The 24600-nt window shown below is 35.6% G+C and overlaps 2 protein-coding genes across 3 annotated transcripts in view; one reads left to right on the forward strand and one right to left on the reverse strand.

The window, feature by feature from the left end:
- Positions 1-385: 385 nt before the first annotated feature.
- The window catches only part of LOC123866406 (gamma-tubulin complex component 2-like), a 36825-nt gene continuing 12610 nt past the window's right edge, over positions 386-24600 (reverse strand). Inside the window, exons 13-16 of one of the 2 annotated variants that reach the window (XM_045907949.1) lie at positions 7113-7256; positions 5862-5939; positions 4270-4436; positions 386-3519 (exon numbers count right to left, since the gene is read on the reverse strand). In XM_045907949.1, coding sequence (XP_045763905.1) covers positions 3435-3519; positions 4270-4436; positions 5862-5939; positions 7113-7256 — 474 coding nt within the window. In that variant the 3' untranslated portion in view covers positions 386-3434. The remainder of the gene's footprint in view (positions 3520-4269; positions 4437-5861; positions 5940-7112; positions 7257-24600) is intronic. The other variant, XM_045907950.1, reaches the window with a different exon arrangement.
- Positions 8931-22986, forward strand: LOC123866405 (transient receptor potential cation channel protein painless). Its single transcript, XM_045907948.1, has 2 exons — positions 8931-9128; positions 19850-22986. The coding sequence occupies exon 2, from the start codon at positions 19870-19872 to the stop codon at positions 22735-22737; it is 2868 nt and encodes a 955-aa protein (XP_045763904.1). The 5' UTR covers positions 8931-9128; positions 19850-19869; the 3' UTR covers positions 22738-22986.

Genomic DNA, 24600 nt, shown 5'->3' on the forward strand with positions numbered 1-24600 from the left:
TCAGGTCCACTGCAGCATCATGATTGAGGAGTTGGAATCCAAATGTTTCATGGAACAATATCGCAATTTCTCTATCGACTAAAAAAAATACGCAAATCGGTTCTGAAAACTCTGAGATATCGGTGTACATAGGTAAAAAAACAAAACTCCTCCATTTTTTGAAAGTCGGTTAAAAAGTAGCCTATGTTACTCCTTCGTTAATCTACTTGTTTGCGAAAGTCCCGTCAAAATCGGTTCAGCCGTTCCCAAGATTAGCCCGTTCAAACAGAGAAATAATCATATGAGCTTAATATGAGGTAGTTATTTCGAAATTACTGACAGACACTTCAATTTTATTTATTAGTATAGATAAAGTAGCAAGGGAATAATAAAAAACATTATAATCATCGTTACATTTTTATTGGCTATCAGAATAAAACGAGGAATAAGTAGGTAGATAAAAACAAATATTAAATGGCCAATTATAAATCTAGGGCTGAACTATGAACTGGAAAAAAGTTTTGAACTATTTTACATACAAAAACAAAACGTCAAATATAAGTATTCTTCAGCTGTTGTTATCTGCGATAAGAAATCGCTCTTTAAAACTTTACAATATATTAAATATTAAGTGCTAAGTGCTTGCAATTTAAAATAATTATTAGTACAGACAATTTTACAGAATTAAAACTTGTTTAATAGATATCAATCAAAAAGAATTGTTATTTATAGCACAGCCACTTAAACATTTTCATCAAAATGATTTTCACAACACTTCTACATTCACAACAATGAATTAATTACATGCATACAATATTACTATTACTGTCATGGCGCTTTGTTTTGTTATGGCAAGGTTATTCTATATTATTAAACCACAGACACATTGATATCCTAAGGACAATTCTTAATCTAAAAATCTTAAAATTTAATGCCTTGAGTTTGCTTTATTAAAACTTGTCTTTTCCACCCATAATATTATGTTGTGCACCATTAATGACTGTAATATCGGACTAGATACTCTATCTAATTTCCCTAGTCGTACATTTCTTAAGATACACGAATTCGAATCCAAATCATATTTTACTATCACACAACTGATATGCCTATGCTACGAACATTTTGCAGGTTAGAGTTCAAAATCTCTAGTAGATACTCATCTTTCCCAATTGTCAACCATTTAAGTAATATTTTTTTATAGAAATCTTGTACAAAATTTATTTCAAGCAACTCTTATTATGCCTATGCTATGAAGTTTTACAGAATTACTAGCTTATTAAGACACGCGTCCAGAGTAAGGGAAACTGTTCACCATATTGTAATGTGCTCGTTAGAAAAATATTTTGATTAAAATTTTCAAAAAAATTGTCCTTTATAATCCATTGAAAATTTATTGAATCAATATATATTTTAACTATGACGTCCAACGTGGCGGAATGATTTTCCCTTGTTAGTTTGGACCTTACATTACTTTACTCTATGGTTTGGACGCGTCCTACATGAGATTCACCTGATACGGCAGTGATGGCAAATCATTTGGGGTCATGGTCAGGTATATTTTTTTTTAAATTATATAGACTAGCGCTTGGCTGCAATCAGACCTGCTAGCAAGTGATGATGCAGCCTAAGATGGAGCGCGCTTGCCTAGAAGTTGCCTATTCACTCTTGACTTGAAGGTACCCATATTATAGGTAGAAGGGAAAACTGACGCCAAATTATACATGCCAATATACATGCCAATATACATGCCAATTTGTGCCTATACTAGGTTAAAAAGAAATATTACCCTACCGTACCCTAAGGTACATCAACATTAGGATATGTAATACGTATATGGATTAGAAACATGCCAATTAGTGCCTAATATACTACGTCAAAAACAAAATTACCCTATCCGTATCTAAGGGTACCTACCCCAAAATTAGGGTAGGAAAACTTACATGAATCTTAGCGTTATTAGAACTTCTCAGTAAACACAAAACAGTCAGTATGTGTCTGTGGCGAACAGGAACAAAAATTACTAATTCAATTTACTTATGCCTATTGTCTATCACCCTCTGGAGATTTTCAGTAGAGTAAAAATTCAGATCTTTAATTTCTAAAACCTAGTGGTGTACTTTATACTCAATCTATTAAAAATATACATGCATCTTATTGTAGGTACTATAGTAAAATATTTGGGGCATTCTTACCTGTAATAGACTATAATGATAATATAATTTTGTTTTAACATGGTTTTAATACCTACCTATTTGCTAATTGCTACATAGCTATTCGCGCGAGCGTCAACCCAGTTTATGAAATACATGCAGGAAGCCTAATCGATAAATCGCCAGTGATGTTCTATCAGTGCATAAGTCAAAAAGTCTACAGGAGAGTTGTTAATACTTTATAAAATATTCTTTAGCAACCCTTGATGCATAATTTTTTGAAAAAGTTATTAACGAAATAAAAGAAGTTATTATTCTGGTTGGTCGAATGAAAGCGGGTGAACTATCTTCACTCGCCAAAAATGATTTACGCACTGTTAGAACTTCACTGACGAAATGTCAAGTAAGTTTTACTATTGATAACTTTGAATGTAGTACAACACTAGTATTTAATTAAATAAAAACTCGACAGGCGCGCAGACTGTAACCAAATCAAATAATATCAAATCGAGTATTTTAATAATAATAATTTGTACTTATATCAGTGTTCTTGAGAATTGAAACGTGATCACAATTTTTCGGATCGGATTATACAGACTACAGTAAGTAGCTTACGTACTGTTTACATTAGTTTTGTCGTAAGTTAATCATGTAAGCTACTTACTTGAGTAAACTTACAGGTGTATCCGCGGCTTAAGATGGGTCTGGACTATAAGTATAACATTATTCACTAACCTAGTTTCATTAGTGACGACACTACATGAAAGATGTTATACGGTTATGTAACTTAAACAGCGGTACTTACCTATCATTAGTATTAAGTTACATTATAACATCTAACATTCCAATGTGACATTTAGGTTTGTGATAGGTATGTTTCAGTGTTATATGTATGTGGACGTATTAAGTTTTTTAAGATACGAGACAATGCCCACGGCTTTGTCTGCGTGGATTTGGAAACACTACATTATAATTATTATTATTGGTCGCTTAAATAAAATATCTCTCTTTACATTAAACTTTTAACACCAAATTCACAAGACTGCTAAGCTATGATAAACTTGACCTAATGCGAAAGCTTTAATATTTTTATCAATAAGACCGTGTAGATGTGTTTAAAATTAATTATTATTATTTAATTTGTGCTAAACGACGCAAAATTTGCACCAATATAATAAAGCTGTGTTAATTTTTGTTTCCTAAAATACAATGTTCAATTGATTATTTAAGGTTAATCATTAATATTACACCGTTAACAACTGTTCGAGCCACGTGTTAGACCGCGGTGACGCGCGGCAGTCTGTGCTAGGAGGATTTCTTGGACGATTCCAGCAGCTTCTCCTCCGTGAAGCGTTCCAACTGCTTCACGTAGTACGTGTTGAAGTTTAATCTGAAAAAAAAAAACATATTATAAAAAGTTTTCGCTTATTCGCGGTAAGACGTTAGTATAGCACTCTCTCTGTTACGCAATCCCATACAAATGATAGTGACAAAAAACTCAGTGGGCGTTAACGATTTTAAGTCACCAACCTGTTGTGATGAATCAATCAAAACCAAACATCATCATCAACTAGATGTTGCCAGCGACTTCAATAACACGTGGATTAACAACGGACTAATGTATGGCGAAACACCGTTTGAATAGTAAAAGATGAGGGACTTATGTCCTGCGGACAATTATAGTCCGCCAACAAAATCCATACGAATATTTTAATGCGAAAGTGTGTCTGTCTGTCTGTCTGTCTGTCTGCTACCTTTTCAGGGCCCAACAGTTTAACCGATTCTGACGACATTTGGTACAGAGTTAGCTTATATCCCGGGGCCGGACATAAGCTACTTTTTATCACGGAAAATCAAAGAGTTCCCACGGGATCCCTCAGGACCCATCCGCTCAAGCGATTTGTATGTTTGGTACCGAGGTTGCTTGCGTCCATGTTATTGACATAGACAACTTTTTATCCCGGAAAACCAAGCAGTTCCCACGGGATCTTCCAAAACCTACATCCACGCGGACGAAGTCGCGGGTATCCTCTAGTATATTATAACGTCTTAAAATCATGTACATTTCTTGTACAATATTTCTAGTCTAAGTACCTAAGTAGCTCCACTGTTTTTCAGTGAAAAAAAAAATTGCCTCTACCTGGCGGATATGTTGAGCAACTTGTTGGTGTTATTGTCGCGCGCCATCTGGTCGATGATCGCAAGCACGGACAGCAGCGCGGCCGTGAACCGCAGTCCGTAACGAGACACTGACTGAGAGAACGAGTCCGCTGAACCGCCCGTAGTGCCGCCGCAGCAACCTTCAGCCTGACAGAAAGTGTATAATTTATATGGTCCAGAAATGAATGATTTATACAGTACATTATACATAGCGTTCATAGTGAGTGAATCTTCTGTACTGTATAAATTATACAATTCTGTACTATCAGTATAAGATTTTACTTCCTCCAATGTTGATAGTATTTGCAAAAACAACTAAAAATGTCAAACTGATTCGAGCGTACCAAAAGTGTGGTGCCTCTCTTTCTTTACGAGTAAAGCACGATACATTAGATATTATTGTAATGAAAGTGATGATCGTCGATAGTTTACATCAAAGTACTATGCTTCATAGGTTTGTCAAAAGGAAATTGTTCAATACGAAGGTAGGGTGGAATTAGTTCCGTTATTGAGGTCTAATATTGTCGAACTTTAGAAAGAGATTTCGGCTTTATAGAGCGTTGTCTCTGTCAGTCATCACTATGTATGTGACGTTTCGTTGGTCTCAACGACAGAGACCACGCTCTATGAAACCGTTATCTCTAAAGATCGATATGTAAGATATTTCCTGCCGGGCACTGTACTGTATGTATAACTGTACTGTTCGGATGCAGCTTCCGAAACTTTTGTTATATATTTAAAAATGTATCATCCATAAGGTGAAAATATAAAAACAATGTAGGTACGCATGTAGTCCAAGAGCTAATAAGCTTAATCAGATAGGTAAAATAAAACACTCACCGTGAAACTCTAAAACAGAAAAGTCATGAAAAAAAGCAACAGTATGTCATGATTTCGATTATTCACAAATACTACATGAAGGCAGTACTTAACTACAAATACTTTTTTATTTTTGCGCATTTATTAACATAAAATTTATACTTAATAATTAATTATTATTTAAAGTTGACATTTCGAAAGAACTGCAGAAACTTTTTAACAGTAAAAAAATTATAAAATAGCAAAAGGTTTACGAACCAAAATAAACTATATTGACTTTTGAAAACCTATCGTCAACAGTTTCTCTCAAGAACTCAAGAAGTTATCTTTGTAATAAACAGGACAACTGCCTCAGTTTGATTTAGTGTTCATTATATTTCTGAATAAATTATATGAAATATTTATCTATCTCCTGTATATATTACGTTTAAAGAAATTTAAGGATCTGGGAGTCCACCCAAAAAAACCCATTCCCATTAAGTGATTATTTGAAAGGGATCATACCTTCTGCAATGAGGAATACGATACAGAGAGAGTTTATATTGTAGGTTTTCTAAAGAAATTGCTGTATAGGTAAATGTTTAGTGTTACTTTTCAAGTCAGATGAAATAACTAATAATAATTACATATTTACTTGTACGTACGTCGCCAATACTACGAATATAAATGACTAAGTGTATGTGCTCTAATGCAGTGGTTCAATTACATGATCATGTAGTTCAGTGCGCAAGTGGTATCTATAATGCGGTATACCTCACTATAATCACAATTGTCATACGTTGGCCCAAGCATACTGTTAAGCTCTGCGTCCACGAAGTACTTGTGCATCTCCTTTGCCAATTATGTGTTTTGGTTGCGTTAAACAATTAAAACAAATTAATTACTAAATAATACTAGAATAAAAAAGCAAGTGGAAGGAGCGTAAATCAAAATGCCTAACGCATACTTTAAAATAAATAAATTTTCAATCTGTTGTCTTCCTGTAAAAAAAGTCGTATATTGTTCAATTTATAAGCCTGTCGTGTCAAGGAGATCGCACACGGTCTCAAGAACCACAAACCCCAAAAGGCGCATTTTTCAATACAAGTGAAGTGATTTCGAAAGCATCGGGTGCGTCGCAAAAATACGTAAGAGAGCAACGGTTCATTATTATCTATAGGAACAAGATGACGTGTTTTCCTAGAGAGCTATGTTTGACACCGTAACAAATAGCTTTGCTTTCATTTGTATGATCGCCGTATTTACAGTTTTGAAACGTTTTTTTCAATAGCGTTGCAAAATGAGTCATAACTGGAGCTACGGCGAAATTTTAAAAGATTTTGTAAGGATTCACGAATAAATTAATTTATGAAAATACACGATGCGTGCTCCGTACGTACTGCAATTCAACGTTGAAGGTTTTTGCAGACCGTCTCTGAGTGTGCGATCACCCTTAAGTTATGTAAGTATACGTTAAAAAGAAAACAGTGTACCTGCCATCAGTGGCGTGCACTCTTCAAAGTTATCGCCCTATTTCTAAATAACGGTTAACTGCAGAAAGTAGATTTTGAGTTATTGCCAAAAAACTGATGTTTCTAATATGAATGCTACAAAGCACCAAACTATAATGGTCTTTGGTCCTACGTAGCATATCGTTTTAAAAACATCCATTTTTGAAAATTCCTACGTTTTTGACGATAATTCGAATGTTACTAACTACTTACAGTAGGCTTTTTCGAAATAGAACGGCAGAAAGGCACAAAATCATTATGTTAAATATGTACAATAATAGTAAGACTAATAGATTTATGCTATTGTTTTATTATTAAATACACTAAAATGCAGATTACGATTCAGTAAATAATCAAACACAAGGGGAAATTATTATTAGTGATGTTAACCATAGTCAAAATAGTATAGAAACCGTTTTTTCAAACAAGGTTTTTAGTAGGTAGTCAAAAGATTCTTTTTCAGGATTTCTAGCTATTAGGTACATTTTTCTAGTAAGAGTATATATGTGAGTACCTGTATAAATGTGCAGAACTGAACACAGACTAAACAGAGAGTGGTGACCGCTTTTAGCAACTGTGGACTCGTCAGCATACAGTCTCCGAGACACGACTCCAGAAAGTCGTTATGCCGCTCCAGGACTTCGTCTACGTTGTTGACCTGGAAAATAGAAAAACTTACACTTAAAAACAGTAGGATTCGCAGTGTCTATTTAACCCCCGACCCAAAAAGAGGGGTGTTATAAGTTTGACGTGTGTATTTGTGTTTCTGTGTATCTGTGTTTGGCATCGTAGCTCCTAAACTAATGAACCGAATTTAATTTCGTTTTTTTTTTTTTTGTTGTTTGAAAGGTGGCTTGATCGAGAGTGTTCTTTGGCTATAATCTAAGAAAATTGGTTCAGCCGTTTACACTTGTGATGGTTGAATTCATTAAGAACAACGTAAATTTACACAACTTTATTTGAATAAAAAGTATTTCTATTGATCACACTTGCCCGAAAGCCGTTCAACGCGACTTATGAATAATTGTGGTACGTATGAATGAGACCATAACACATTATCATATCACTTTGTGCCTGGAGACCGATTTTGCCGGATTCATACCTGTACGATTGTGGCACGACTTAAAGGAGCCTTAGTATGCATTTTTGTATCGTAGATAAAAATCTTAGTAGACTTTAAACTACGCCCATTCCAATGCATCAAGAAAGTATTTAACTGATAAAGGGAGCTGCCTTAAAGTTACGTTCAAATGATTCACTTTTCTAGAATGCATGGAATGGAGATCATATTTTGATAACAACTAATGAACAACTGACAAATAATAGACTGTTGCGATAGATATTGTTTCCGGAAACTGGATTTGTTTTATTTTTTCCTATAAAATCTGCTTCATGATGTCGCGAACTAGGTATATTTACTTGGTTTTGTTTACTGGTTCAAAAGTTTGTTAGCCCACACGCTAACCCGGTGCGGGATAGCGCGGGTGTACCGGGCGTCCCTCCACTCCATACCCCGATTGTCATGTCGACCTGTCGCGAAGTATAGGTATGTTCTTAAACACAATTTCGTCATTCATCCCCTATACAAGAAGCGTTGATAACAATAGCCGTCATTATATCAAGCAATGAGTAACGCAACCTTGCTAGCTGTGACGTAGGTTCAGACGAAAAGAAACGCCTACAGGTTGTCGAAAAGCCGCTCCGCCCACTGCAAAAACTTAAGGCTACGTAAAAAATCAACGTTTTCCTAAACATCTTTTTTTTTGACAAGACGTAACTTAGCCCTTGACTGCCACCTAACCACACCTAAGTACCTACGGATATAACCTAAACGTGGTAAGTGAGGATGCTATCCAAGATGGAGGCGGGCTAACTTGGAAGAGGAATATTAATTAAACCTCGTAATTAATATTATACTTAACCGGTTTTTTCGTGGCATCGCAACGTACTGGATTAATTATTACTGAAAAAAACTTATAAATTGAACATTTGAAAAGAACAACCGCCGAGATTCTTGCTTGCTGGTTCTTCTCGGTAGTTTGGGGGGAAGGCACTCCGAACCAGTGGTAGGTATCTAGATTTTTTTGACGACTCAAAATTATTTGTAAAATTCTATTTGAATAAAAAACATATTTCTATTTCTTACAAGTTTTGATGGAGAAGACACAAAAGTAGGCAAATAGACCAAACACGTACCTACAAACTGTTTGTTTTGTTTTAGGACTTAACGAATTAATTCGACATTAAACCTTCCATAAGAGTACCGGGTCAATAGATTGATGATTCAAATGGCTGTGAACGAATGTGGTGTAGAGCAATACGACTCTACGAGCGGTAATTGAGTTTGCGAGCGCAGGATCAGCAAGTTTCGTTGTCGCCTCCCACTCGGCTGCGCGCGCGCCGCCTCACTCGGACGACGAGCGCGCAGTGCACGGCCGCACAACATGCCAAACCAATAGCAGACAAAGTGAACAAGTGCTTGGTGACTGTGAAAAGTGATATCATTGTTTCATCCTTCATAATTCTTCAGGTGGGTTGTTTCTCATACTATATGACATACTATACCAGACACACATCAAGTCCAGTAAAAGGTTCAGATTCAGGCAGCCAGATTTGAGATTTGCAAGTTAAGCGCAATTCGAATCGCCGACATGTTTTTGTGTTAAGTAATAAAAAAACCTTGAAAATATGAACTTTTTTTATACATATGATTTCAAGACAATATTTTTATCAAATCTAGTTAAAAGCTTATCTATCTAAACAAAACTCGTAAGCACAAATACAAAAAACATGAGCGAAATATCGGTAGGTAGAGCTCTGAAAGTTTACGATAAAGATTCATAAAAGACAAAACAATATCTAATTTAACAGTAATTTTATTTGAATATAAACGAACTGAAATAATTAGAAGACTAATAAAACAAGATATTGACGCCAAAATAATTTGCATAAAAAGCTAATACCTAGATAGGCATCTACCTTTCAAATATGGACAGGAATCAAAATGTTCGATTGTGACGGTTTAGCCAAGATCGTAAATGTTCAAATATTTAACAGCGGCAATGAGACTACTTAAATAGGTATAAAAATTGGGCAATAATATAAACATATGTGGGTGTAAACATTGAAGTGGGATCTTGACTGGAAGCCCTCGAACAAGGTCGGTGGGGTGACGTCATAAAATTTATGATGATGCAGGACATGCGGGTCGGCGAACAGTGAACACTTCTACGAGGGATATGTTATGGCAATTGATAAAGTGGGCTAACTTATGTGCTATTTAAACTGCAGTATCAAGCATTTCCGGCGCCTGTCAATATTTACTGACCATATACAAAATATAATAATATGTATTACGAAAACCTATAAGCAAGCTCCTTATGCGCAATGCGCATAATTTTATACATCTATCGCAAGTAAAATAAATTACAATAGCAAATTGAGCAGCCTTAATTTGCCTGAAGGAAAGCAGCTCAAATGGTTTTTAAGAAGCTTTTGTTTGGAACAAGTTAGCCTAAGTTCATTAAGTAGTAGGATTTACTCTGGTCTGAGTGGTAGGTATGGATGTAATATGTTATTGCGGTTCTACTAGATATAGCTAACAGGTTTTACGTTACAAGAGTCAGATGCATACTTATCTAGGTAATACAACTTTCCTACAGTTATCTATATTATGAGTTATAAGCAATTGTTGTATAGTGAATGTAGAAACACTGGGCCTACCGCCGTAGTTACAGCTATACAGTGTGATGATTACAATCACCTCTGATTGGCCGATACTCTCTCACTAGGTAGGGTATTGGCTGAAATGCATTGTGTTGTGAACAAAGAATATCATAAATTCAGCCAATCACAACAAATGAGATTGTAGCAATGTTTAATGCAGCTTTTCTGTAATGGACCAAGTGCTTCCTAGCTAACCTTTGTTTTGTTAGAGATTACGCAACTGTGCGATGCAGCGGCCACTTTAATTTTTTTATATTTTAAAATATTTTATACTCAAATGTTTGTACTACAAAACGCCGGCTGCCTTTTTTATGGTTTAATTAATAGATCTACTAATAACGATGATAGATTATAAAATATTACATATTAAATGTACCTACTACAGCTACACCTTCCTTATTCAATCACCATTTATATGTAAAACACATTCTATTGGACCGATTGCTTGTAAGGAAAGATTAATAGATATGATTTTTATAACTCAGTGATGAAAAGGTGCGCAGGGAGTGCCTACAACAGTACCCATTAACTACCTACTTATTTAATTAATTCATACGGACATAGCGCTTGTTAGTGAATCATTGAGCGTGTTTTACAAAATAACTTAACTTACAAAGATTTTATTTGACTTCATCTAAATAAACAGAAAATACAAACAAAAGGGGCGTCAAAGTCTTATGTAACTTTACTCTCTATCTATAATAGATCAGTCTCCATAGACAGATTGACATACACTCATAATGATGGACAAAGATGACCTTAAAGACCTAAAGATGTAAGCACTCGCCGACAAGTGAATAACATCCATTGAATAGAACCACCAATCATTTTGAAGCATCGATTATTAATTTTATATCCATAGGTTGAAATTTTCTCACGCCTATATCCCATGGTTCGGACTTGTTTGCGAAGTTAAATTTGTAAATTATGTGTGTAAAGTCTATTGGGTATTCAGTGTGGCGAATGAAAGAGGTTTAAACTGTACCTTCTATTCTCATTAGATACGATAATAACTGTTGAGTAGGTATATAGGACCTACTTGAATTATACTGCCCTTACTTACACATACACATGTACTTAGTGGAAAATTTTGACAAAGCCAAAACAAATTACGTTGTTGCAGCTTTTTCATATACCGCATTAATTAGTAACTTAAGATTTTAATAATTAGGTATTCTAATATTACATTATATTTGTGTAAACAATATAATGAATCAGAATCACATAGCAATTTGATACGTAACAAAACAAACAATTTCAAACACTAGGTGTCAAGATCGTGTTCTTTATAGAATTTAATAAATTATTCTGAGTAGGTATCCAGTAAGACTCTTGAAAGCTTGTAAAATAATATAATTTGAATTATTGTGATATACTTAAGTAATAAGTTGTTTGAACTGATAACACCTTCCCTTTATTGTGATTGCACCTTACGTCGAAGCAACAACCTTTACCACCTTACTCTAATTTCCCAAGTCCCATTATTCAAGGAAATTTCTGGTACGTCTTTATAAATTGTAGAAACAACTTCCGCCAGCCGTTTCCTCAAAACTATGACGTATGATGGGGTTATTAAAGAAGCACATAAATAAATTCCTTGAAAGCTAGCAAGTTTAAAAAAAAAAAAAAAAATATTAGCCATGTTAAATGACTAATATTCCGCTTTCCTCTCCAACTAAGCGTCAGGCTTGTGCTAGGAGTAGGTACGACAATAGTGCAACGGGCGGGGTTTGAATCGTCGACCTTTCGGTTTTCAGTCCACTCCTTTAACGATTGAGCTATTGAGGCTTAATTCATTAACGCTTTGCAGTTTCTCTGATGCTACTGCGAATGTCCATGGGTGGTGAAAATCACCCGGCTGCTAGTTTGCTCGCTATTTTCGGTACCTACTTTTAAAAGATCTAACGCTGTTTTCTAAGCATTTTCGTACATCTTATTTATTCATAGACAAATGTTTATTACTGTTGAAATTCAATATGAAATAATGAATCACACACAATATTGTGTCAACAAGTTGATTTTTACCTCTAGTAACCGGTATGACCGTCAATAACACCGATGATTGATGCACTATAGCCGGTGACTCTATTTCGCCCACATTGGCCCATGCCGCCATGAACACCATATAGGGATTGGAGAATAATGCATAATAAGCTCTCATTTGTCACATGAATACATTATTGACTTCCGACACAGAAAAACTAAACGGGTGCCCGTATAGCTACAACTCAATTTGGTAGCTCACCTGTTATCACCTCATATAACATTAGGCTCCTAATAGGAATGCAGGTATTGTAGTAGTTATTACATATTTGGGCGTGTCAACTATGAGAATCACTAAAATATATGTCGGTAATTTTTCGTTGTCCTTGACTTAAGGCCATGCCAGATACGATACTTTTAGTATCAGCGATCGACGATTTAGATGCTTTTTGAAAGCTCGAAGCCGCGATTGAACTCCTTCCACACATATATCTACGATATTCAGTCAAAGCGGTCAAGTCGTTTTTTTTTTATTATTCCAATACAGCGATAGAATGCAGAAAGTAATCAAAATGTGATACAGCATCGAAACAATCGCTCAAACATGCGATTTCAATACAGTGATCGAATAGAGCAAGTCGTCAAAACGAGATGCAGAATCGATGCAGTCGAAAAATCGCCGATCACTGATGCTAAAAGTATCGTGTCTGCTAACAGCTATGGTTGTTAGCAGCGAAAACTATTTGGTATGATTTTATTACTTCACAAGTAGGCAGTGAACCTTTATGATTATACATGTCTCCTTTCTAAAACTGAGTCCGGAAACTTATCTCAGTCCGACGAGTGATATTTCGGGCATAACGGAAACAATACAAAACGAAAACATACGAAGTGAGCAAATTCGTTTTGGGTGTCCGTCGTGCGTAACAAAAGTAGGCTTATTAGGAGTTTACATATCTCGACAATGTTGATAGATTTGGGTAACGAAATAATATAACGTCAGAGGGAATATTATTTAAGCTAACTTGTTAACCTGACTTTTCTCGCTGGTTCTTCTCGGTAGGAAAGGCATTCCAAAACGGTCTTTTGACGATTCAAAAACACTTGTAAGTAAAAGTTTATTTGAAAAAAATTGTTCGTTGTTCTTCCATACTTCTAAATCCTGCGCTCCAAGCGGTCACTTTGTAGAAAAAACAAACCTACTGAATAAATGACATAAAATTATAAAGTCATTCCTATAACAAGTCTCTTTAATAGGTAACAACTAACTAATAACTTTGAAGTTCAAAATAAACTTTATGTCCATCTTACTGTGACTATATTATTATTTTAGGTACTATTTTTATATCAATGGTTTCAATGTTCGAAATTTATCAACGTTGCCGAGATGAGCAAAGTCGTACTAAGGGTACAGATGGAAAGTGTTTTGTGCGCTCGCGCCACCAAGTTTAAATGTAGCAATGATCTCGGTAAAAACTGTTAATCAGAAACCGCGCCGCTCCAACGACTCAAAATAGAAACTCAAAACAGCATCGCTTTACCCGCAGTTCAGGGTATCGTAAATGATCCGACATTTCACATGAATTTTTATGGGCTATTAAGCACTTTGATACGGGAGTTCAGCAGAATCGATTGAATGTGCAGGCAACGCAATTACGAGTAACGCGTTTCAAAATAAACAAACATCGTCAGCCTATGTTTACATTCATGAAAAGTGGATAATCTTATAGAAATAACGGTAGTTTTTCACTACATTAGGCTTATAGGGTCGTTTTGCTATCTTATCTAAATCCGAGAAAATACGTTCCGAAATTGACGTAGACTCAGATTCGGACCAGAAATCCTGACGCCTACAGTATGACGAGCGCAATCACCTCTGATTAACATTACTACTATCACTACTACATATTCTGTTTGTTACGGACCACTATTGGCCAGTACGCACAGTTGAAGTAAGAAGACAATAAATTCAGCAGTTCACAACAATAGCAATACGATTATCAAAATATTGGTACTATGGGAGCCGAAATCCAATTATACTTGATGCGTAATTTTGATTTGTATTAGACTAGTGTAAAAGCACCCATTACTTACGTCTAAAAAGCTACTTTCCCAAATATGTCTAACGAATAGATAGTACACTTATTATGACACACATTATGACCACCTGATGAAAGTGATAGAAAAGTCAATCTTATTTTGAGGGCAAAGCAAATTAAGCACAATGTTGACAAAAAGCCCCGACCTACTCAACGGAAAGCAGAATTGCCAATAGCCCAAATTGAATTGTCGTGTGCGGAACGGAAGGCTTTTACTGTTTAGTAATTTAGTTGGTCGAGAGCCGGATATGTGGCAAATGGCAATCATAACTTATTCGACAAATAAACCATGTATCTTAAGACGGATCTACATTACAACATATAGGTAACATGTAAAATCCTTTTGCAATAGGTCAGGTCACGATACAAGATACAGAAATAAGCCATCTCGATACCATCCAACGTTAACTATGGCTCACGTAATCGTGCAGTATTTGTTCTGTAAGCCCTTGTGTATTTTGTCATACAGGTATAGATAATAATCACATAGTTGTTTGATAAACGGTAAGTAGGTACTTATTTGTAAAAAAAGCCATTGAGGTTACGTAGATATACCTACGTGACCGTTATAATGTGATTTTACCTGAACTACCTCAAAACTGGTAAACTAGCAGTCATTAAAAATATGCAATTAAAACATAGAGCGACTCTATGGTTTTAAGTCTCTGTGAATTTATAAAAGTTTTTGATTCGTTCAAGATATCATATTATTTTATTTTTTGACAATAAAAATGACAAGTAAGTAATACAAAATAACTAAGTAATATTAAAGTTAGTTATAAATAATATTCATTATTCATTTATTATAATTTAACGTATATGGTTAACTTTACACTCAAAACTTCAAAAAATTCAAACACTTCAAAAATATTGAATTAACCTACCTACATTATACGGAGAGTTGTGATTTACATAATATATATCCTTTTGTATATTGCATGAATGTATTCTCAAGGCAATCGTAAGGAATCGAATGCTGATTCATTCATACAATATTTTCCAGACGCAATAACCTGCTTACTGGAGCTCTGCTTTTGGTAATAGGTATTTTTAGGGTTGCGTACCTCAAAAGGAAAATATAATTATCTTCTAGGCTAGAAATCTGAAATTTTGCACAAAGGTTTCCTTTATAACGAAGCCCGGAATTTTCGGAATTCATACGAATGAAGAATAAAGAGGATTTATATGTGTATATTCGCGAAGCGCTAGTGCGAGCGTTTCCTAAGCACTAATAAAGTTAAATCAAACAAGCAAGCATGTTTAAAACAAAACTTATTTGTAAAAAAATTCGAAAGGCGTGGTCAGCAATTATGAAATAGAGTAAAGAACAAAAAGTTAAACATAATAATACACAACAGCAACGGAAGCTAGTAATGATAATTGTATGGTTGATTATGATTATAGGTACGTTGCCTTTTTCTCTCTAAACAACGCGGGTCGAAAGTGTTCGAGTATCGTATGGTACACAGTAGGTAATTCCGGTTATTTCTTCAATCTATTTATTACATTACAAAGAGATGTACAAGTTAGTTTGTACGTCGTGGCTAATCTCCGGAAATAATGAACCGATTCTGAAAATTCTTTCACTGATAGATTGCTATATTATCCTCAAGTTCTAAAGGCTATAAATTATATCACGCGGACAAAGTCGCGGTGAAAAGCTCGTTGGTATTTGGTAATACCAACGGGTACTCATACATTTACAAGCATATAACATAACATAACATTTACATAAGCCTGGTATTTTACGAAAACTACTGGCAAACTTCTGATTTCAAAGTCTCATCCTGAAACTGAAGTTTCAAGACAATTATTATCTTAATCAAGTTCCTCTATATTATGTACTTAATAGTAGTTGTTTATACTACTACCTACAAAGATAAGGTTGCAAAACAAAACACAGAGACATACTTATACTTACATAAAAGCAAGAAAAAAACAATTTGTGTTAATTTGCAAAGGCGACCACAAAAGTGATCTTTATAGTACTAGACTTTGAGATAAAAGTAAGGAATTAATCAATGGCGATAAATTGCTATTTATTGAACTGGATACAAAAATACGTTGAGCAAGGCCGGACAGTAGCTGGTCACGATCTGACGAAAGGGAACACGGGTATTGTTGTATTTCAACATGTGGGGAATCTCATTGCTAGTGTTCCGCTGAACGAGCAGTAAACTAGGTACTACTCTAAATACATTTTCGGTTCTTTGAACATTTAGTTTTATTTTACGCTCAGTTTATTTTGTGGCGCCTAGGTACTCGTCGTTTTGAGGAAAATTATCGAAAACATGGCAGTTATTTTAATCGTTACTACCCTGACAAAAGATGTTTTGACTCTCCAAATTTTTAAATCTAAATAGGTAAGTAATTTGTACTCAAGTATTTAATGATGAATAAACTTTACCTACCAAAATATGAACAATACCTACCACGTTTTTAAAACGGACTAAGGAGTATAAAAAAATATCATAGTTAGCTATGAGAATGAGGGACGTGCAGTTGTGACAATGCATATCAATCGATTGCGATTGTTAAGCAACGTTGACCCAAGTCGGTAACTGGATGGGCGACCGAGTTTGGAAGTCCATATTTGGCCTTTTCGATTCCACCGTGCTTCGGAGAGCACATTAACTATGAAACCTAAGAAATGAGGCTCCCTTTGTAATCTAGACAAAGAATAAGGCCAGCTTTTTCGAAATTCTCACGGGATAGGGATAAAGAGAATTAACAGTTTCATCAAGCGAAGCCATAGGCGATCGCGAGTAATGAATAAGATACTCTTGGTTTCCTATAGTTACAACACAACACAATGTGTTCGTGATATTTTCGTTTAAGTACTTACCGAACAATCAAGATATTGATACAATAAAATTATTGATCACGGAATTGAACCCACTTTTAGCTCAATTTTTATATATCATCATGATATGTAAAAAATAAAAAAAACTATTTAAAAATTATGTAACGTATCTAATAAATATATTTTATCTCAAATCTCAAGTTATAATTCCAAGAACCGTAAGGTATGCCATAATCACTAAACTCAAGGTAAGCTTTAGTCACGGTGTATTCAAGAATAAGCCCAAGACAAATATTTCTCTTAATAATCCGAAAGCCATGGCAAATGGCTCTGCTTTTAAGACACGCGATATGATCTAAATCTTTGTTCAACGAAGTTTCTTGTTCCTATTCATCTTAAAATGAATTTATCGTTTAATTAAAAATCCTAAAAAAATTACAGTCAATGGGGACTGTTGCCAGAAGTGAAAACTAAAACATACAAAATTACAAGACAATTATTAATTTACATTACAGATGCAAAATATATAAATTGATGGTACGGACCAAACAGTACCATAGGTACATAGAATACCATCAAATGCTTCATTAATAGCCAACCTATTCAATTAAGCCGCTATAAAGTTCGAATACAAATTAGAGTTAATAAGGAACCCAGCAAAAACCGCATTGTAGATACAATCCCTTATATTATAAGGCTCATTTTGTATTCAAGCACACAGTATAAAAGCTTTTCACAATTAAGTTAGTAACACAAGAAGTGTGCAAATGGGAGCAATTACTTGATATGTAGGTACCACTATTAAAGGCTTGGGCAGATACACCGCGCAACGGGAATGTATCCAATTCGGCTCCTAGAAATTGCTCTTTTCATTGTACAATTTCTCGTATAATCTAGTTTTTCTTAGCTGACTTAAAAGGTAAACAAATCATAGAAACCTTCTCGAAGAAAACGTGCTATATGAGTTTGCCCGACACTATATACACTTTCTGGAGTTATGTTTTCCTTTATATCACGATCGTATTGATAGTTAGTAAGTAGTTCACGGAAACCACGTCCTATGCGTCGCGCATAGTGCATCTCTTACTTCTTGTTTACCTTTAAAGTTAGTTAAAGAAAAATAGAATATAATAATAGGATCTTGGACTGTAGTAATAAAATGATGTGATGTTTTGTATAGCTGTAATTTATGGCATTAGAATTCGCCTTCCGTACAGCTTGACGGTAAATTAATTATGTTAAAAATAACGAAAAATCTATTTTTTTTAATGATTCTTTTTAGTTATGAATTCTAGCCGCATAAACTATCGCTACACAAAACATCACATCATTTATGATTACAGTCTAAGACCCTATTGCAAATCATACAAGCATTCAGTGTGACGCGCGCGCGTCCCGCTTTGAGACTGACTAGGCCTTAAACTAGCGGCGCGTGCGGTGCGCGTAAAGCATTAAGTAGCGTGATGAGAAATTTTGAATAATTATTCGTTCATTATACTTCATGGCAGCCTTTATTGTAGGAGATCATTAAAGATTGAATGTACCGGCGCGACGGCCGCAATAGAGCTACGCCTTTTTTCTGATCGGGCTTTTTCTAACTCGATATATTATGCATTAAATAATTATAAAATAATTATTTAAAATAAAGTCATTTAAAATACAATATTAACAAATTCGTAATTAAAATAATATATTAAATCCATCGATGCATCAAGTTCAGGCCTACACTGATTTGTATTCCATCTTTTTACCTGTGGTTATACTATGATGCCTCAGCTCAGATGCAATTTCTTTCTTATATAAAACCTACATATTATTTAAACTAGCTGACGGTTTGAGCTGTACGTTGTTATGACAGTCCGTCAGTTTATCCTTTTATAATATTAGTTTACGAACATAAATTATCATCATCATCATCATGATCAACCCATCGCCGGCCCACTACTGATCACGAGTTTAAGAACGAGAAAGATGTAGGCTATAATCCGCCCCGTTGGACAAGTGCAGATTATTTTGTGACTTCACAAAACCTTTCAGAATATTATGGAGAACTCTCGTGCATGGCGGGTTTCCTCACGATGTTTTCCTTTACCGTTAAAGCAAGTGATAAATAATTATGTGATTAAACCCCCAACCGCCCGAATAAGAGTTAAACATTTTATCCACTAGGCTATCAGTATCACGGCTCTTTGTTTAGGTATATTATACCTATAATATAAATAGTTGTACAAAATGTTGAAAAGCTGCCGGAAAAAGTTGGTCATACCAAACAAACTTTTGTTGAATCATAACCACAAGCTTGCACTAATGAAAAGGCTTTACATGGAAACCGGTATCTTGTTATTCCAAAGATTAACACGCAGCTAACGGCTACCATACGCCAATCATACGGGCTTCACACGATAATTTACACAGCTAACGCCGCACCGTTTAGGGATTTTAATTAAATTGTCAGCCATATATTATGTACAAAGTAAATTAGTAGGTCCCTTGAAAGTAACTATCCACCCAGAATTCTCAATTGAATCTAATTGATTAAATACGGTAATTACTGGCCTAAACCAATGATTGCCGCCAAATGTTTACTTCGATAAGAAAATTGCGTAACGTACCTAAACAAGATAATCTTTGTATTTTCAGATGCCAGTGTGTTATGAGATATGACACGGGATAGCTACGAAATGAACACGAACCGCTTGTCCAGGGGTGGATCCCTGTTCGGAAACGATCCTCAAGTGCAACTAAGGACAGCTCTTCGAACAAATGACTTCGCGACGTTTAAGAAACTTCTAAACTACGGCGCCGTTGATCTCGAACATGTTTACCCATATCCTGATTACAAGACTTGTCTCGAACTAGCTGTTTCGGAACCTAACAAAATTGAATTCGTAAAGTTGTTATTGCAGCATGAAGTGCAAGTCAACAGACTTAATGAAACCCACGGAGCTGCCCCGATACACTTTGCGGTCGAAAATGGAAATCTTGAAGCTTTGGAAGCTCTATTGGAAGACGATAGAATCGATGTGGACATTAAGTCTAAAGGGAACACTGCATTACTAATGGCAATCAAAAAAATACAGGATTTGGACGATGATCGCGAACGTGAGCTTGATATTTATGAAGATATGGTGGAGCGGCTTCTGAAAGCAGGCTGCAATGCAAATTCTCCAGATTTGAAAGGCGTTACTCCCGTTTACTCAGCAGCAAAGCAGGGGCTCGAGAGGGTTGTGACATATATCTTGGACTATTCAAAAGACCCTGTTGATTTGGATGTTTACAAAGACGTTCGAGGTAGGACGGCGAGATATTATTTGCAAGAAGCTTTTCCACATCTTATAGCAAAATTCGATTCCATCGCCGAAATCGAAGAGACGATTGACGTGGATAAATTATTTTCGTATTTGAGTAGACATGAAGAGGATAACTTCATCCGTGATTTTACGAAACTTGTTAAGAAAAACGAGCATCGACCGATTCTTGCAGCTAATAATGGAATGAATACGTTGTTACAAATTGCAGTCGACAAGGGATTCGAAAAAGTAGTATTAACTTTGCTCAATTCGGGAGCAGATCCAAATGCTACATGTTCAGGAAATACATCTCGTCCTATAGCCATTGCTTGTTATAATGGATTCTGCAAAATACTCAAAATGTTTATCGACAACGAGTCAACGTTATTTGATCCAGTAAATAGCGAATCCCTTGTTCAAGTAACCGTAAAAGGAATGCGGTCTGCTTCTAAAAACCCAAAAGCAGATTTTAAAGGTTGTTTAAACTTACTGCTAACTAATCCTAAGGTTAACCACCACATAAACATTAATCATCAAGACATTAAAGATAATACAGCACTTCATTACGCTGCAAGAAATGGAGACAATGACACTGTCTTGGAACTTCTTAGAAGAGGGGCTTGTGTTGGTTTATACAACAGGTTCAATGAACCACCGTTGGCGGATATAAACGCGAGAACTCTTGAAACGTTCCTGGATGAATGTATTGAACCAAATGGCGAACGACCTAGTGACGAAGACTATGAAATTCGTATAAAATACAGTTTCCTCGTTTATCCTAACAACTCCCTGGAAAATGAGCTTTGTAAAGTGCCTTTAATGGATAATTCTAACAATAATAACACTGTCAAACAATACGAGGCTATTTTAGCTCCAGAAACAGAAGCGCTTCTGTACATGACAAGAAACGAAGAGTTGCGGCCACTTCTTAAACATCCAGTCATAACTAGTTTTCTTTATTTAAAGTGGCAAAGAATAAGTTGCCTCTTTTACGCAAACATAACGTTTTATTCACTTCTATGGTTAAGTTTAATTTTGTATATAATATTGGGATATAGCGCCGAGAAGCCAGAATCTAAATCTATCGAAGCAATAAATGTCGTAACTCATATTGGAGCTAGTATTGGGCTAATACTATTAATAATTCGAGAACTTTTTCAGTTATTAGTGTCACCGACAAGATATCTGCAAAGTATCGAGAATTGGATGGAAATCGCCTTAATATTCGTAACAGCAGCTATTGTGTCTAACGATTCAGCGCCAGAATCCACAAAACAACAGTTGTCTGCAGTTGCCATTCTATTATCGTCCGCAGAGCTTGTTTTACTCATTGGCCAATTTCCCACATTATCAACAAATATTGTAATGTTGCGTACTGTATCTTGGAATTTCTTTAAATTTTTACTTTGGTACTGCATTTTAATCATAGCGTTTGCCTTGAGTTTCTATACACTATTTAAAAAAAGTGAAGAACAAGAAGACCAAAAAGCGCCGAACCCCAACAATACAGGCCCAGAGGAAGAAGAAGAGGAGGAATTTTTTGAAGACCCAGGAAGGTCTCTATTTAAAACTATAGTTATGTTAACCGGCGAGTTTGACGCTGGATCTATTAAATTCAGTACATTCCCAGTGACAAGTCATATAATATTCATGGTTTTCGTTTTCATGGTACCCATTGTTTTGTTCAATTTACTTAATGGTTTGGCAGTTAGTGATACACAGGAGATAAGAGCTGACGCTGAATTAGTGGGGCACATATCGAGAATTAAGCTTATATCTTATTTTGAAAGTGTTCTTATTGGAAAAATGTATACACAACCACTAAAATGCTGGTCCTGGTTGCCCCATTCCCTACAAGATTTAAACATTATCAAACCACAAATGCTGTGCATAAAACCTTTCGCTAAAAGAATCAGTCTGTTTCCATTCTTTTTACCTAGATATCGAATAACAGTCAAACCTAACCAAGACAATAAAATAGAAATACCTCGCCCAGAACCGATTGGCAAATTCAGTGACGATTATGAAGACGTTGAAAGTGGTAAATGTTGTTTTGAACAGTGTCAGGCCTACAGACTGGACAGAAAAATAGTTAAAAACGCTAAAGTCATTATTCATAAGAGGACATACGTATCCGAATTTGACGAAGTGAAAAATATGCTTTCAAAATATGAAACAAAAATTTCCAGTATAGAAAGTACACTGAAAAAGGTGCTCCAACAGTTGGAAGCGCATTAAACTGTCTAATTTTAAGAAAATAATTATACATAAGCTATTCCATCGACAATAACTTTTTAATTTAAGATTGCTTTTTAAATACTTTAATTAATTAAATAATAACGATTTTTTTCTTGGATAATTTTTTGACGCGATTATTTATTTTTATAATCATGCTTTTATACTTGTTATTTTTAAGGATACTACTTCATATTTAAGTTAGTGTTTAATATGACTACATATTTTTAAATAATAAAAAAGTGAACATGATTAGTGTTTTAATAAATTAACTTACCCCTGAGCACCTTGCATTCAAATCAATCCTACTGATTAGCTCATACTCAAAGCCAAAGTTTTTCATTCAAAATGGGTAGCATAGTACACTTTTGATTGTCAATTGTTGAGTTTGACAAATAAATTAAAGTAATGAATTAATTACGGAAACTTAAAGCTTAAGTATTAAGTATTAAGAGGGGTCTCTCCGTCACTCGCTCAAACAAAAAACAGAGACATACTTATACTTACATAAAAGCAAGAAGAAAAACAAAGAAAGAAGAGGGCTCTCTCCGTCACTCGTTTCATACAATCGTAGTTCCAATTTCATTTGAATATTAAGCAACCAAAGTCCATGAAATTTTGCAGACATATTCTAGAAACTAATATGCCTGTGGTTTTCCAGATTTCCGTTAAAATATTCGGTCTTCAAAAATTCACATACAAATCCTTGATCTCCTGTAATTTTGAAACTACATATTTTTAGAAAAATCTAAAACACCACAGGCACAGATATTAGTTTCTAGAATATGTCTGCATTTCATGGTCTTTGATTGCTTAATATTCAAATGAAATTGGAACTACGATTGTATGGAGTAAGTGACGGAGAGAGCCCTGTTAAGGTTTCAAACGCGTCCTGGTGTTAAAAGAACTTTCCCACTGTTGACTTGGGCTAAAGCACAAGGAAGGAGCAGTTATGAAAAGTTTATAAATTCAACCAATAACTTACAATGATCGTAAAGATGATAGGAGTACTATAAAAGTTGGAACTAGGTCAATATCTCTCAAAAAGGATATTACTTAATAAAAAATGTAATAGTTTGAAGTTGTTTTGCTCACGTCACGTAGAAGCTGCTGTCGAAATTTCTCACCAATAAAGGCAAGGTCAAGATGCACACACACAACAGACGGAAACATTTAATTGCGGAAACCAGCCCAGAGAGAAGGTCAACTGTGCAAAAAACGCGGTGCCGACAGTGTCTTGTTAGCACAGAAATGACGCCCTCCTGCCATATGATACCTTGGAATAGAATTAAGCATTTTTTCGCTAGATTTGACCCTGGACCAGAACCTCGCCTTTATTAGGGACAAAATCGAAGGCGGGAACTAATTTTTCATACATTAGCTCGTAAAGTTGCTCTTATTTTACCGCTATTAAAAATTTGTTTGAGGCCGTGTTGCATTTGCACGCAGCTCAGCATGCGCTGGCGCAAGGCGAACGCGTCCGCGTATAGATTACAGAGGGCTCACCTTGTCAAGGCTCTGTATGAGCTGGCACCAAGAGGGCTCGATGACCTCGACGCACATGTAGTACTGCAAGTGCTGCACGCAGCTCAGCATGCGCTGGCACAAGGCGACCGCGTCCGCATATAGATTACAGAGGGCTCACCTTGTCAAGGCTCTGTATGAGCTGGCACCAAGAGGGCTCGATGACCTCGACGCACATGTAGTACTGCAAGTGCTGCACGCAGCTCAGCATGCGCTGGCACAAGGCGACCGCGTCCGCATATAGATTACAGAGGGCTCACCTTGTCAAGGCTCTGTATGAGCTGGCACCAAGAGGGCTCGATGACCTCGACGCACATGTAGTACTGCAAGTGCTGCACGCAG

This window comes from Maniola jurtina, chromosome 6, assembly GCF_905333055.1.
Source record: "Maniola jurtina chromosome 6, ilManJurt1.1, whole genome shotgun sequence".
In the NCBI taxonomy this organism is placed as follows: domain Eukaryota; kingdom Metazoa; phylum Arthropoda; class Insecta; order Lepidoptera; family Nymphalidae; genus Maniola; species Maniola jurtina.

Coding starts and splice junctions, on each gene's coding strand:
- LOC123866405 (XM_045907948.1), top strand. CDS start 19,870: ATGACACGGGATAGCTACGAAATGAACACGAACCGCTTGTCCAGGGGT.